This window comes from Bacillus rossius (assembly GCF_032445375.1).
Source record: "Bacillus rossius redtenbacheri isolate Brsri chromosome 4 unlocalized genomic scaffold, Brsri_v3 Brsri_v3_scf4_1, whole genome shotgun sequence".
Lineage (NCBI taxonomy): Eukaryota > Metazoa > Arthropoda > Insecta > Phasmatodea > Bacillidae > Bacillus > Bacillus rossius.
The window spans coordinates 27,846,715-27,863,923 of NW_026962010.1; the positions used below are offsets into that span (position 1 = coordinate 27,846,715).

General features: G+C 40.4%; 1 protein-coding gene across 2 annotated transcripts in view; it reads left to right on the forward strand.

The window, feature by feature from the left end:
- LOC134541496 (periostin-like) overlaps positions 1-17,209 on the forward strand; it is a 378,277-nt gene that overhangs the window by 288,288 nt on the left and 72,780 nt on the right. For both annotated transcript variants that reach the window (XM_063384985.1, XM_063384986.1), the window contains exons 8-9: positions 9,825-10,034; positions 10,125-10,262. In XM_063384985.1, coding sequence (XP_063241055.1) covers positions 9,825-10,034; positions 10,125-10,262 — 348 coding nt within the window. The remainder of the gene's footprint in view (positions 1-9,824; positions 10,035-10,124; positions 10,263-17,209) is intronic.

The window sequence follows — 17,209 nt, forward strand, 5'->3', positions numbered from 1 at the left end:
AAAAAAATTCAATTAATAAAGTTTTAATAAAAATATTTAAAAAACAAACATTTACGACATGGAGTTAGGAGTCCTCGGTTCGAACCCGGTGAGGACAAAAAAATAAAAAATGGCAACTGATCCTTCCTCCAAGGAAGCTGCTGGCAGACTGACCCCCGACACTTATGTCAAAGTATAATATACCTAGTATGACTTCATGTCCGCCATCTTGAAAATCCGTAATTTTAATGTTAGAAAATCGGTAAAAAATATCAAAATAATAAAAATTTAATCAATCGAATTGATTAATAAAAATTTAATACAATATTACTTAAAAACCACTGTTGCACTTATCGTTATGGTCGCCATATTGGATTATATAAATGCTGAATGTTTCGTTATGCCCGTCATCTTTGTTGAGTACGATGTCATCGTTACACTTTACGTTTGGACAGCCATATTTGATCATATTAATGCTGCATGTTTCGTTACGTCCGCCATCTAGAAAACCAGAATTTTAATGCTAGAAATTCGGGGGAAAATACAAAATTCATAAAAAAAAAAGCACTCATTAAAGCAATGATTGATTCGAAACTTAGTTCGATCCTGGTCGATACAAAAAATCTTAATTTTTATGTAATAATACCTCAAAAATGACAGGTTCGAAAATAAAAACAGCACAAGTTCTTTTACAAACATAATATTTATTACATAATTTCATATTCTACTACAGGATCACTGGCGTTGCAACAGTAGTACCATTTCCAGACATACTCTTATGCACATCGATGCATAGTTGTTGCACCGAAACATTTACTTTCTGCCGCACAGCATGACCTTTACATATCTGCATGTGTGTTTTCATATTATCTTTTCTGAAAAACTGATTTTGACATTTCTCACAAAGAAACATTTTACGATATAGGTTCTTGGCATATTCGCTCCTCTCGTGTCGTCGAGCATTGCTGTTGTATGAGAAAATCTTGTCGCAGTAACAGCACCGATGTTCGTTAGTTGTTGTCAAATCAGCATCCATTGAAGTCTGCATCGAGGTCGAATCGTCGTTCGTCTTGGTTTCCTGCACAGCCAGTTCTGTAGTCATTAAGCTCTCTTCTGCCGGTGGTATCGTGACTGTTGATGTCACCTCCAGTGTTGACGTCGTCGTTGCCAACGGGATCTGCTCCACCACCGTCGTCGATGACGTCATTGTACCCGTACTCGATGGTACAACGTCCATCAAGTTCCCCGTTAAAGTCGGTAAAGATGCCATCGAGTTCGCAAGAACAAGTATTTACGCGACTTATGCGCCAGATGAAACAAACTAGGTTATCCCTACACCGTCGACGACAGTAACAAACTGAGCGACCTGCTGTCTAGGACTCGCTTATACATACACCCGATGGAACAATAAGCTAGTCAAATCAAGAACCATTTACTATAATGCACGAGGCAAAACAACATTTCAAAAAGAGGATCATATGATCGTAAAAATTCGATGAGGTATGGTACGTTCTCGTCTCATGAATTCGATCTCACCAATATACGCTAGGCTCCAAGAGCTTCAATTCGTGACATCATATCCATCTACATTTGTCTTCAAAAGCTACAATTCGCGCCATCAGATCCATCTACAATTGACTCCTATGCTTCAATTGGCCATCAGCTCCAACCGCTCAAAACAGCTCAAAAGCTCCATCAGCTCATAATGCTCCATCAGCTCCAACACACAATAAACGCAATGTACGCGCAATACATGCAATTTACGCACAATAAATGTAGTTTGTGAACTTCTCATTATCGTGCAAAAATAGAGTTCTAGTACAAGCCAGAATTTGTTTTGTACTTTTTTGTTTTTATTTTCAATTTTTTATTCATTTTTTCTTCTGTATTTTATATCAAAGAAAACTTGTGGTTGTTTTCTCCGTGTGCTTCCGATTATTCTTGTCAATATTATGGTGGTTTTCTCCGTGTGCTCCTGATTATTCTTGACAATAATTTTTATGGTTTTCACTTAGTGCTTCTGATTATTCCCGACTAGACATCTAATGGTTTTCTCCGAGTGCTTCTGATTATTCCTGACTAGACATCTGATGGTTTTCTCCGAGAGCTTCTGATACAGATGAGAAATTGATCTCTGCAAAAAGGTTTTTTTACTTAATGAGACATGTCATTTTATTCAAGGTTACATTTAATTAGTGAAGACATGTAAAGGTCATGCTGTGCGGCAGAAAGTAAATGTTTCGGTGCAACAACTATGCATCGATGTGCATAAGAGTATGCCTGGAAATGGTACTACTGTTGTAACGCCAGTGATCCTGTAGTAAAATATAAAATTATGTAATAAATATTATGTTTGTAAAAGAACTTGTGCTGTTTTTATTTTCGAACCTGTCATTTTTGAGGTACTATTACATAAAAATTAAGATTTTTTGTATCGACCAGGATCGAAATAAGTTTCGAATCAATCATTGCTTTAATGAGTGCATTTTTTTATGAATTTTGTATTTTTCCCCGAATTTCTAGCATTAAAATTGTGGTTTTTAAGATGGTGGACGTAACGAAACATGCAGCATTAATAGGATCAAATATGGCTGTACAAACGTAAAGTGGTACGATGACATCGTACTCAACAAATATGGCTGGCATAACAAAACATTCAGCATTTATATAATCCAATATGGCGACCATAACGATAAGTGCAACAGTTGAGTTAGGTAATATCTTATTAAATTTTTACTAATGAATTTGAGTTTATTATGTGCCGTGTATTAGGGATTTAGGCACGTTTTATTTAAAATTTTGTAATCTTAAATATTTTTGAAAATATATTTTTTTTTTCTTTTCTTTTTCTCTCATCTTATTTTCTTTACGGCCAGGCCCTCAGCCTCTGTTCTCAGAGGCGAGCTGATTCTCTTTCCCAGCCTCATGCTAGGCTAGCATTCTGGCTAATATTTCTCCCGCCTCCAGGCACGTCGGGGCCGGTAACTTTATTTCTTCGCGTGACTACCTTTTGCCTACAGCAGCTTGTGAAGCAGTGCTGAGCCCTGCTAACTCTGTCACGAATCGGTATAAGGTTCACTAGCAGCAAGACACGACAGGAGGATCCCGTGGGCCTTGTGTCCCACAGACCATGCATTTTTTTAAGCCATACTCCTCCTCCTGCTCACCCACCACTTTCTTCTCAGAAGTGTGGCTAGGAGCAACGACCGCACGGGTATGTTAACCGAAGTCAAGGCCATCTCAGGCTTGACAGCCGCAGTTACGATTCTGGACTTTAGCGACACCTAGCGACGGCTGTGGTAACTAATGCCACTTATGAGGCGTCGGCAGCGCCGACACTACCGCGCTCGCGCGGAGGTAACGACAACCTCTCTCCCCTCCTTATGTCTCAGGCCGCTAGGTGGCACCACTGGTTACTCCATTAACCCCCTAGCTTGACACACTCGTCGGCCACAAGTTGATTTATTAGTACTTCTGCTCGCCACCAAAAGATAGCGCCTCAGTCGCGCAGTCACTCCAGTAAGATCTAATTTTTTTTATGCCGGACACCTTCGGGTGGACTCGGTAATTTTCGGCTCAGAGCCTAACCCCCCTCCCATTCTCTAGAGACCCCGCGCTTATGATATTCTGGTGATATCCCGCTCTGAACTTACTTCGGTGCGCGCCTCCTGACTGACTGGTACCGTTTGTATCTGCGATCTTCGGCGAATCATCGACATCGTATATTATGTAGTCTTCTCAGACTAGAGGGATGAAGTCCCTAGCTAAAATTATTAACCAGTCAGTAGTTTATTTGAAAGTAGAGAAACTTAGTATTTTTATATAAATTATTTTCTAATTATTCGTGATGACTTCCGTGGCTACCGCGAAACGTGGTTCGAGTCTTCGGAGACGAGACACCCTCTCCTGAGCGCCAGGACCAACACCCTGTTTTGGTAAGTCTTGACGTCATTCCCCCCCTTTAATTTCCCCCTATTGGCCTTTTGCGCCATTTAAGTATACTGTCTGGAAACAGGTATAATTCTTTGGAATTTGGACCTCTGTTTCAGACAGGGTTCCAAGTTTGGGGCAACCAAAATCCTCTGCCAGAACCTCTGGAGTCGGTTCCTGCGCAGAATCCAACATCATTAGGCCTACTACCTCGATCACCGTCTACCTACAGCCCCGGGTGATACCCGCATAATTCTATCTTTTTATTCACGAACTCAAAAATAGTGTAACCCAATTAAGACAGCGGACAGTAAAAAGCAGTTCGAGGAGAAGAAATTTATATTATGTTTTGGAAGGACTATATGTACAACCTTTAAAGTTACCAATTTTAATTTCATTCTTGTTTTTAAATATTTTAATTTTTGTTATACATTCAGGGCCGGCCCTATCGTATATAACGTTAAGGAATATCATATAATAAGTGTAATTGTGAGTTATGTAAATAAGATCACTTATCAATGAAAAACAGACTTTACTAAGGAAAATTTAATCTATAAAAAAGAACAATGATTAATAAAATAAGGAAGTCTATAGACGTAACAGTTGTTTTTATTTTTTTAATATATAATAACGATCCTTTTACTCCCAAGTATTTGTAGGGAGTCCCTAAATTTTCTTTGTTTACTCCTAGTGTCGCCTCTGTTGTTGACTTTTATAGTTATTAATTGAGGGCCCCAGTAATCAAAGCTTCCAAATCTTTTAACCTTATTATTTAATTATTCTTTAAGACACTTGGGGTATTACAATTAGTTTTGAAATTTTTTCCCTATTTTCTAACATTAAAATTACGGATTTTCAAGATGGCGGACATGACGTCATACTAGGTATATTATACTTTGACATAAGTGTCGAGGGTCAGTCTGCCAGCGGCTTCCATGGAGAAAGGATCAGTCGCCATTTTTATTTTTTTGTCCTCACCGGGTTCGAACCGAGGACTCCTAGCTCCATGTAGTAAATGTTTGGTTTTTTAAATACTTTTATTAAAAAAAAATTATTGAATTTTTTTATAATTTAAAAAAAAATTCATTAAAATCTGATAATAAATAACAATTTCAAAGATGGCGACCGTAACGATAATTGCAACGGTGATGTCATAATCCAATATGGCGGTCATGGTATCCTTATTCATAGAAATGGCTTATTGGAGGCTGTAGACATGTATGGTTAAGCCGTTTTTATGAATTTGGGTTCTTTCTAAGGCAACACGACTTTTGAGAATTTTCGAAATCCTAATTTTTGAATTGTGGATTTTTTTGAGATTTTTTGGAGGAATTTTTTTTCAAAAAAAAATGGAAATTTTGGCGGATTTTGAGGATTTTCGGGCAAATTTTGGAAAATTTTGGCAAGTTTTGAAGGTTAAGGTCAAGGTCAAGGTCAAGGTCACACTCATCCAAGATAGCCGCCGTGACGTCACAATCCAATATGGCGATCGGCTCCATAGGCTTCACACCCTGGACCCTGTGGCCTGATGCCTTATTATATACTACTCTTATCATTCCCCAATAATGCACCGAACACAGTCTTAGGTTTATTTCCATGTCCAGATGCCATAGCAATCGGTTGCTGCACATCTATTTTTTTGTTTGTACGCTCATGAGTCTTTAACCTAAACTTAGGAGTCGTAATTTCTGCGGGTAGTTCAACAGTAGGCACACGGACTTCACTTTTACAGTTTTTCGCATGTCGACGTAAATTATCAATTCGAGTAAACAATTCAGACACTCATCGCAGCGAAACTTCATTTACTTCATTTACTTCGTACATTTACTCCTCTCATGTCTTCGTACATCATGGGTAAATGCGAACGACATGTCACAGTAGCTGCAATGATACCGTGTTGATGAAGACGAGCCTTTCAGACCCGATACAGATACTGACATTGCCGTAGTTGTAGAGTTAGAGTAGTTAGAGAAATTGGAGATCTTGGAGCAGTTGGAGCTGTTGTAGCAATTGTAGCACTTGTATCTGTTGGAGTTGTTGGAGCATTGTAGCAGTCGGAGCCAACCATAATTTGGCGAGATCGTATTCCTGTGACGATATCGTATCACACCACATCGAATTTTCGTCGATATTTGCTTCCTTTTATTCAAATGCGACTCTTGTGTGTGTACTATGTGTCCAGTGTGTGTACTGTGTGTACTGTGCATCCAGTGTGTGTACTGTGTGTTCAGTGTGTGTACTGTGCGTCCATTGCGTGTACTGTGTATACTATGCGTTCAGTGTGTGTACTGTGTGTACTGTACGGCCAGTGTTTGTACTGTGCGTTCAGTGTGTGTACTGTGTGTACTGTGTGGCCAGTGTTTGTACTGTGCGTCCAGTGTGTTAACTGTGTGTTCAGTGAATGTACTGTGCGTCCATTGTGTGTACTGTGTGTACTGTGGGTCCAGTGTGTGTACTGTGTGTCCAGTGTGTACCATGTACTACCCAGTGGGTGTGCTGTGCATCCAGTGTGTGTACTCTTGGTACTGTGTATCCAGTGTGTATGTACTGTGTGTACTGTGTGTGTACTGTGTGTTCAATGTGTGTACTGTGTGTTCTTTTCTTTTGTTGAATGTATGTTGTTTCGTTAAATGTGCGCAGTCAAATCTGTAGTAGCTCTGAATATTTACCAGTTAAAAACCTGTTGGTCTTGATAGAACGATTTTTCCTTGATTCTTGGTCCTTTATAAATCGTAAAATATGATGTGTTGGTCTTATTGCTTTTAATTTATTTTTCGATACTTTAGGTCAGACAGTTCGAATACTTTGTCTTGACTGCTTGAAATATGTTATATTAGCTATCGACGAAAAAGAAGGTTTTGTGGGTCGGAGACTTCTGGTTTATAAGTCTGACGTACGTGACATTGGTTTCGTGGCCCGAAGATATTTGGTCAATGCGTATAGCACTGTACATGAACTGGTTGGAATGTATTTCATGCACTGAATAAAAATAGACTTCCGTGATAGGTATCGCGACAATGTATTTATTTCGTCGGACAGGTATCTTGTCTAGTGATGTTTTTTTTTTTCTTTGAATGGATTGTTAATAAACTACACAGGAAACATAATTTATAAATTTATGTTAAGCTTTAGTTATTCTTATCACTGATTGAGTATCAAACCAAAGACGGAAATATATCGCGCCATCATTATTTTAATAAGTGCTTTTGATGAATTTTGGAATTTTTTTCCGAATTTTTAGGTAAATATTATTAATTTTCAAGATGGCGGTCATATCGGCTTATAGGAGTAGGATGAGGAACCTATGCTGCTTTTAGGATTTAGAACATGAATTATTAAATAAGTAATTTTTACGTAAAATTAAAATATTTGTATTGGTCAAGGATCGAAGCAACAACGGGAATCCATCAATTCAATCATTAAATTAATGAGTGATTTTTTTAATGAATTTTGAATTTTTCCTTAATTTCTGGGTTAGCTATTACGAATTTGTAAGACGGCGGAGATGTCGGCTTATGGGAGGCTGGTTGGCTAGGAAACTAAGCTTATTTTAGGACTTTCCACCATATTTTATTGAAATTATTTTTACATAAAATTAAATGTTTTGCATCACCCAGGGATCGAACCAAGGACAGGAACTAATAAAATAAATCGGTATATTAATTGCAAATTTATTTAATCTATTTTGGAATTTTTCCCGAATTTATAGCTAAATAATTACGAATTTCCAAGATGGCACCCAAATGTCAAGATAGCGGGTACCATAGTAAAAATAAATGATTACTGCACTCTAACAGGAAAAAATTAAACTAACATGATGGTAACACACTCTAGCAGATGGCATGTGTACTACATGACACTAGCGCTCTTGTATCGATTACTGAAAACAATATGGCGACAGCACTCTCTATCATTTGATGTGCGTTAACTAGCGCTCCTGGTAGCAAGTATTGAAAATAAATATTGCAGTTCGGTTTCGAACAGGAGATGCTATTATTCCATTAAATTAAAAAAATATATAAGTTCCAATATGTGTGTTACTTTTTATATACCTTATTTCATTCTCAGTCTGGTAAATGTCACGATGGCCGCGTGGTCAAAGGTGTATGTCTTCCAACCTAGAGGTCAGAGCTACGTTGATTAGAATCACAGCGCTTCCAATGTATTTTGCATAAAAATTAATTTAATATGTCGCTAAGGACCATAACAGCTCTGGTACATAATGAAAAATCAACCTTATGTGATGAGACACAGCGCATCTGGCGCTCTCTAGGAACAAACAGCAGAAACAAAGATGGCGGCCTCCAGCAGACCAGAAACAAACAAGATGGTGGATGTGTCGTCATCCAAGATGGCTGCCTCCAGCAGACAAAAACAAGATGGTGGACATTGTCCGAATCGAAAAACGTGGCTGTGAAATCAGATCGAAGGTGGCGGACATGTTATTATAATTCAATATGGTGACCATAACGAAAATTGCAATGTTCTATAATCTAAGATTGTGATGTTACGAAAAGTGCAACGATGACATCATACACATCCAAGGTGGCGGACGTAACGAAAAGTGCAGCATTAGTGAGTGGGCCGATCGATTTAAAGTTGGCGGATCCAAGTTGACCGCTGGGGCCAAGGTCAAAGGTTAAGTTCAAAGATCAAGGTAAAGTAAATCCAAAATGGCTGCCGTTACATCACATCGGCTCCTGGCTCCTTAGCCTGAAGTATGTCCTCGGAACTACGTTCTTATACTACTTGCGACTTATATCAAATATATGTTTAGAGTTTTAATCAGGTACATATACTTAAATGCTAATTTCAGTAATCCATCTGCCAGAGTTAATTTTTCATTTTGAAAGATCCGTGCAGGTGCCAAGTAGCCAAGTAGTTCTGTTTTCCACCAACAGATGTCACCACATATTGTTTTAAAATGAATATTATTTATTTGTTAATGTGGTATGCGAGATGTTCTGTCTCGGTCACAAGAGAAGGAGAGCTTCGCGACCTCAAGTGAAAGGTAAATAATGTTTGTCAGATGTTTCAAGGCATAGTAATTGATTGAATAATGATTATTTTGTTTGAATTCCACCTAATTAACATTTTGTAAGTTTTAATATAACTGTAATTCACCAATTAAACGAAAAATGAATACAAAATCATGTCTCATATAAAAAAAATCGTGCAGCTATTGTTTTCTCAGGAATAACCAGAAGCGTAAGGAGAAAACCAATGGAATCTTATCAAATTCATCTCAAATAATGTTAAATTTAAATTATTAATAATATAGTATGCATATGCATAAAACATATAGCCTATATGCTAAGCATATTATCAAATTAAATATGCAATCATACATATAAATGTATTCAAGTGAGCTGCACCTGCACGAAGCAGGTGGAGACCTGCGAAAAGGGAAGGGGGGGGGGGGGTGAACCAATGAGAACAAAGAGAACACTGGCACGAAATGGAGATAGTGAGACAGAAGGAAGTGCAAGGAAATCAGCATCATGCCGAGGCGTCTTCCGAAATTTCCTTAAATGTTTACCTCGCCGGTAGAAATTTGCCGATTCCGATAGGCAATAAGTCCATTAAGGAAGATAATAAGCCTATTGTGATATTATAAAAAAATTATTAATTATAGTTTTCTATTTATGTTTGAAACAATTCTGTTTCAGTATTAAAAGCCTGGCTGGTCTTATTTATTATTTTGGTTATTTATCGGCTCCTCTGTTAAAAACTGATATTTTAGCTAAATGAGCCTGCTACTTCAGTCAGTACTGATGCATTTTAGAACAGTTAAGTATAGGTCCTTCCAGTGTTGAAACACATCATGGCATTACAGAATAAAGAACCAGTGAAACAGGGCAGATGTAGGATGTGGAGTAGCAGGCAGAGAGGCACGCAGTGGGACGTGTGCACAGCGCTGCTGCAGAACCACGTGATCCCACACCCCATGTGCGTGCCGGCGGTGCTGGAGGGCCAGAGCGTGCACACGGCGGGCAGCGAGAAGCTGCAGCTGGACTGCGACAGACGCGGCGTCACCGTGGGGGCCAGCCGGCTGCGCGCCGACCTCAGCCTGGGGCGGGATGGCGTGCTCTACATGCTGGACGACGTGCTGCTGCCCGACAGAGGTGCGTGTGTGCCGGCCGCTGCCCCCGCATGCACCCGCCTGCCACCGGGGCGTGCCACACACTCCCTCTCCCTGTGACTGCCTGTTGCAGCCAAGAGCCTGCTGCAGCTGGCCGAGCAGGAGCGACTGTTCGGGTTCCTGCAGGTCGTCAAGGCGGCCGGCATGGACGACGCGCTCGAGAACTTCGGCGAGTACACGCTCTTCGCTCCGTCCGAGGCTGCCATGTACTGTGAGTGCCCACTTCTCTCTGCCTGCTGCCACCGTTCCTTGCTTCGTAGTTGTACTCTCGCAGTGCACTGTGGTAGCATGATGAGTATAATGAGGACAAGAGCCCACGACCTACACACTACCTGTTCACAGCTCTCTATGCACATATAAGTAACATCAGGAACTTCATTACAAGTAAATAACTTTATAAACTACAAGATAACTAAAATCTATTATGTAAAAACTCTTCGAATTCATATAGGTTATTCTGTTACCCCTAAATATTTTTCTAGTCTATTTTTATACACATTGAGCTTTAGGTATCTTGTTTATCGATTGCAAGGAAGGATTTTCCTCGAGAATGCTCCTAACACTCGTCTAATAGTATTGCAATGCGGATAATGCACAAGCGATGAATTTTAACGAAAAAATACGGAATAAGTACCTACCTTTCAACCATTGAGCATACAAAAACTAACCAACAGTTTCATAAACACTGAGAAGATATAATTTATTGCAGTTTATAATGAATGGGAACCAGTGGTAGGCCTGTGGTGAACCGCGTCCGACTCGTCCAAGGTGAATCTCAATCATGTATGTTCGTTAACACAAATTAATCTAAAAGTTAAAGATCCACAGACAAATGGAAATTTGGGACAGTCTGCATTTGCGTTATGCCAGTAAGCTGCTGGAAAAATCATAGAGTCTTAAGGATCTTGCTACCAAGTTTAGAACATACAGCAATATCTGAAGGGTGTTTTGATGGCTGTTTCATGAGTGTAATTTAGAGTGGTGTAAAGCTTTAGTGTTTGTTACAAGTGAGAGTTTAGCTATATGTATGCATAATGTGATGATGAGTGTTAATGTCGGGGATAGAAGTAGTGAATATATCTACTTCTTGTTGACTTCTCTGCTGGCAGGTTTCAATCGAGAAACTCAGGGTACACGACGTCCGTAGTGTATGTGCTGCCTCGATGTCTTCTATCGTACTGAACACGTGGATTGCCTTAGGTAGAATGGAAAAAATTGAAAATTTGTGGCCCTTGAAAGGGTAAACATATGTTGGCTGTGACTTAATACTGGGTGCAGTATGTAAATATAAACTTTCTGATAAGTTTGCCCTTGGCTCTTGTTGATTGTGAGGGCGAAATCTAAGGCACCTGCTAGAATTGAATAGGAATTTGTATTAAGAAAGTATGAGTTTAATGCATAGAATGGATGTGCGTTTGCCTTTGTGCGAGCCCATGAGAATGCAAATATCAATTACATGATTGCTCAAGTGAAAAATGATAAGTATTGTACCATCGCAAAGGCCAAGTTTGGTGTTAAGATTGCGCAGAAGCATGATAACTGAACCATCAGAAAGTGTGAGGTTATTCGCGGGAAGTGAAGACGATGTTAAGAGTAGAGAAATTCCGACTATTCCAGCTTGTAGAAGTTGAGTTAGGTTATTTTAGAAGTGGACACCTGCACCAAAATTGCTGCATTGATATATTCGATCTTTTGTTCCGAGGTCATAGCATCACCCAGCTGGACACCTGAATAAACAGTCGCACAATATCTTCAAGTTTTGCCCCAAGCAAGTCGCAAACACAAACAGTTAACTCCACACATCCTACATACCTCTTCGACATGTCATCTTATGGAACATGATGCTGTAGATGTTGCAATTCTCCGGGATCACTGGAATGCAGTATACCTAAGGCAGTCCAGGTAATACTGGGCAGCTACCATCATTGACCTCCAGTAGTCAGACCTGGAATTCCTCTTGGCCAGCATTCATTTCTGACTGATAGTCACTGTGACGGAAATTTGGTATTTCGACACTTTTTTTTATTGTTTATATAATTTTTTAACTATTTTTGGAAATTTTTTTTATATATAATTGTGTTACTTTAGGTGATTTACTCTTTGTTAGACTGGTGTACTCTTTAGTTAAACTTTGTGCCAGTAGACTGAACCATCTTTCTCAGAGACCTATCTGAGCTTTTGCAAATCTAAGACCTCGTCGGCAGCCCGTTTAACATTTCCCTCGCTTGCAGGCACATCCCAGATTTGTAATATTACTTCACTTCATGACTAAAACTGCATACAACAGCTCTGGATGAGTTGTTACCATTTCTTAGAGACGAGCTGACCGTAGCCTTTACCGTCACGCATACGTCTTAGGTTCACTCCTCGAGAGTCACGTTATGGACGCTCGTTCCCAGCATCGTTGCGCTTTTGTCCACCCCCTCCCCTCTCGGTTCTAAGAATTCGCCTAGGACCAATGACCGGTCATAAACCCCAGCAGACAGTGACAGTCTCCAAGGACGACTGGCAAAAAAAAATGTGTGCAAAGATGGACCGCACACAACATCTAGCGGCGGACTTAGTAACTTCTTCCCTTGTGGCGAGCCCGTGTAGCTGCCCACCCACGATATCTAGCGGCAAATTCGCTAACCTCCCAGCCAACTTCCCCTGTAGGCCGCCAGAGGGCTGCACCTGACTGCCCCTTTATTCCCTTGTTATAGCAGACGTCATGGCGAGTCGATTCTTTTTTTATTTCAGACACCCCTCAACAGGTAGCGTTAAGGTCGGCCAGTGCTACCAACTTCGAGACAACTAAGTCAGAGTTTTTTATGATGCCCACTCGGGGAACTTCGGAACCTTTCGGTCCGGACGTCCCAGTCTCCTCCCCCCACTTTTGATTGAACATTTACTTTTAATTACGAGACGCGGTTCTTCGCAAGACACTTCGCGTCGCGACTGCAGACGGATCGTTTGTGATTATCGGTGGATCAACGCACTGCAAGACTTCCATCCGGCCGCAACCGACTATGTAGTCATTTAAGTAAGGGATGCTAACCCTGTAATCTTTTTTAAGTAGTTTAGTCCGTCTGCATAGTACAAAGTGTAATAGTTAGTTTTCTTTTAAATTATTTCTTTTGAAATGGTGGAAACGTCCGCGCTCAGCCGCGTATTCGCGGGCTCCAGTTCCTGGTTGGCGACGCATCGGAAAACAGAAGCCGACTTCCCTGTCTGGTGAATTATGATCCGCGACGTGCCCCACCCTCACCGTAACTTTTGTGGGTATTCTCTGCCATGTTTATACTCTCTGTGTACAAGTTCTGATCAGTTTTGATTTGGACTGTTCCAGACAGGGTCCGAGATCTGGACGCCGAATTGGTATTTTCACCACCCTTCCTCAACAACACTCAGGCGCCCTCGCAACATGTTCCCGAGAGAATTTAAGGAAACAAAGCCCCGACCTCCACCACTAATGTATCTTTTAAACTTTTCTGAACTTTCTTAAACTACGCCGTCAGACGAAGTTCATCAGATAAACGTCATTTCTGGACTTTGAGAATACTGGGATGGTTTAAAACATATTTGTATTTTTTATTGATTTATGTATTTTTTTTTTAATGAAACCTTTTTATAATTTAATGTCGGGTCGACCCATATTTTTATTTCTTCTTTCTGAATATACCTGAGAGCTGTTTAAGTACGTAATTGATATTGTATGTTAATATATTTCTTTAATATCTTTTATAAATTTTTCTTTAATAAATTTGACGTGATTAAATTCAGATGGAATCACACCTTCTTTCTGTTCATTCCTAATAACTTTGTGAAACTTTAAAATTCCCCAGCTCAAAAATGGTAGCAGAGCTGGTGGTTTCTAGTTTATAAGTGTGTGATTTCGTATTTAAACAATCCCAGTAAAAATAATATAAAGTAAATTAAATTTTTAGATATTTGGTTTTTTTATTATATAAATATTTGAGCGAGAATCTTTATATTTTTTAGCGCGAATATAAGTATCTTTAATTTTAATTCCTTATAAGTAATATTAGTCTAAGTTTCGCGCAAGAAGACGTCGCCAGTGGTCTCCAGCTGTCCCGACAGCGGCGCGTTTATCAGACGTGCCTCCACACAAGGTCACAGACAAACACCCCCCCCCCCCCCCTTTTCAACTCACCCAACGGCCGATGGCCACCGCGTCTGTTGACAGCTGTAATCTTGCCACGCGTGCGTGCTCGCACGAGGCTACTCCCCCCTCTTCACACCGTCCTTCACCTGAGAGGACATTACCCCTTTCGTCGGCGGGAATGCATAGAGTTACAAGTACGCGACCCACTGATTATGCAGAGTCAGGGCGCAACCAAATAGTTTAAGCGGTAATTTAAGTTAAAGTTAAGAGTGTTTTGTTAATTGTATGTCAACCTAGAGTAAGAGTTTTATATTTTTTATAATAGTTTTTAAACTTAGTTAATCATGATCACTCCGGAGTATCTCCTTAAGGACGAGATAATATATGAGCTCACACTCCGGGGACAACCTACCTCAGGAGATGCCCAAGAGCTCAGGAAACGACTCAGAGCCGTTTGCCAGAAACAAGTACAGCCAATTGCTTGGAATGTACATTTGGACCCACTAGAGGAGTTAAATATTGTCTGTAGTAAATTCCAAGACATAACCGCTTATGCTAATGACATTCACAACGAAACAAACAAAACAAACATATTACGAATCATCACGCGACTTGGCCACGTCGCCACTAGATTCCACAACCTGTCCATATTATCAGGAGGTAAATTGAATGGTGTCTACACCAAAGAAATTGACAAATGCCGACAACAAATACCTGACCTCACACATAAGTTGAGTGCAAAACTCATTACCTTACAGGAACCACTCTTCGAGAGTATCACTGACATAATTCCCAGCCCTCAGGAACAAATGCCTGGTACAAGTACACTGTCTGAAACGACGCCGACAGAAATACCGGGACTACATACCAAGGTCACTCTGGTGTCTCCATTACCAGTATCCCCCCAGCCTCCGCCTTCATCGCCGCCACCAGTTTCCTTTACATCAATCCCGTTTCCTGCAATCACTACTATTGGCTACCCATCCACCCACATGTAGTTTCCCTCCGCCTCTATCGCGAGGCCGGTACCCCAGCCAGTCACCAAGGTCACCTACACTCGACCCATTCCCGAAGTCCTTGCGCACCCATCTCACCCCACCCAACCAATGTACCTTCCACCAACCATGGCAGGAATGTTTAACCCATACTACCAGTTCCAGTCAGCATTTTCATCCTTCCAGACCACCCCAGAACTCCACACTCCCTCTGCGGCCGTTGGCACGCAAGTCTCACCCCTACCTCAGGTTAGTGCATCTAGCACCGCGACTTCACTTGCACAGTCCACCGCCATGACAGCTATTCCCCAACCAGACCTATAAATTCCCCAAGTCAGCCCTTCAACCTCGTACCTCCCTCTGGCACCTGCAGCACCCCTCCCTCCACACAACCCTAATCCTGCACCAAATCACCCCCCACCACCACCTGGACAAAGTCAAACAACCCATTTCTACAACAAAATCGCCCACCCAGCAGAAAGGCTACTCACCAATCTCCCGGAAACCAATGGATTGGATCCTAAAAAACTGATTGAGTTTTTGCGACAGTTACTCAAACTACACCAAAAATGCAACCTACCTGACAAAGAATTGTTTGAGATAGTTTTCCCCCTTACCCACCCACCTCTCTGCGAACGAACCTCTTTGGCCATAGAAAATAACCTAACCTTTGATCAGTACCATGCTGACATATTAGATTTTTTTATTCCGTCGCGCATGCTCACAAACCTGCGACTTGATTGGTACAACAGGCTTCAACAGAAAGACGAATCATTAAGCAAATACATTGCTGACATTAAGGAAGCCACTCGAGTCCTTCGATTAGGCACTTCAGAGTGCGAAATCGTTTCTAATATCCTAGATGAAATTATCCCTGCAGAGCGATGGCGAGCAGTTTTTCAGAGCAGACCACATACTTTTGCGGAGCTGGACCGTTTGTGTATACACGCCACTAATGTAGAATTCGCCGACTGCCAAAGGAATCGGTACCCGAGTTCCCTTGATCGACACCCCATTCTGTCAGTATCACAACCCCAACCGAGAAAAGAGAACATGAACACAATTCACAAAACAAAACAAAATGATTACAGTCACCATCAGAGTGTATATAATCATAACCAGCAACAGATGCCATTTTGTAAATTCTGTACAATACCGGGCATGTGTTTGAGCAATGCCGCACTAAGTACAGACAGAAAAATTATTACAACAATCACAACAACAACAACAACAACAACAAAACGAGTAACGAGGTGGCCAGAAAGAAATCTCTCTGTGCCACCTAAACAAAAATCATCTTCAGATAATTTCTGCAATACAGTCACTACTCCACGTGCACCGAGTAGATACAATAACAGGTTTAATTACCACCCAAGGAGTAACCACACTACGCAACAACCACAAAAATACACAAAAAATTCAAACAGGTCACAAAAGTCAAACAAGTCTCGTAGAAGGCAAAAACGCAAAATGTACACAAATTCAAATAAGGTAAAAAATTCTACCAACCCTATGACACATTGTGAAAATTGCATAAATCCTAAAAATCCAGGCAAGAGGACGTCATAATATCTTCGCAGGTATACCAACAGTATTACCTTATGCGAGCACTTTAATTGGCAAACACGAAATTCCAGAACTGATTGATACAGGCTCAGTCCGAATTTTTATTTTAGAAAATCTTTTTCATGTTTTACAAAAGGAGAAATTGTTTCAGGAAATTAAACCAGTAAAAATACAATGTTTCACCGCATCAGAGCAACCATTAAAGGTCAACCAAGTAGTTGTCATTAAAGTTAAAATTGATTTATTTACCTGGATGTTTCCGTTTTAAGTTTCACAGGGTTTAGCTACTGATCTAATTTTTGGATCGGATTTCATTTCTAAAACAGGCTTAGTAATTGATTTGCGAGCAAGAAATTTCAAATTCAAATTTAATAAATCTGTTGTTATCCCATTTGTTTCACCTAAAATACAGCATCAGAGTAATGTAAATGCAACTCATACCGAAGCTGAGGATGAATGTGAGTTATCCCTGACACACCTCTACACATCGCA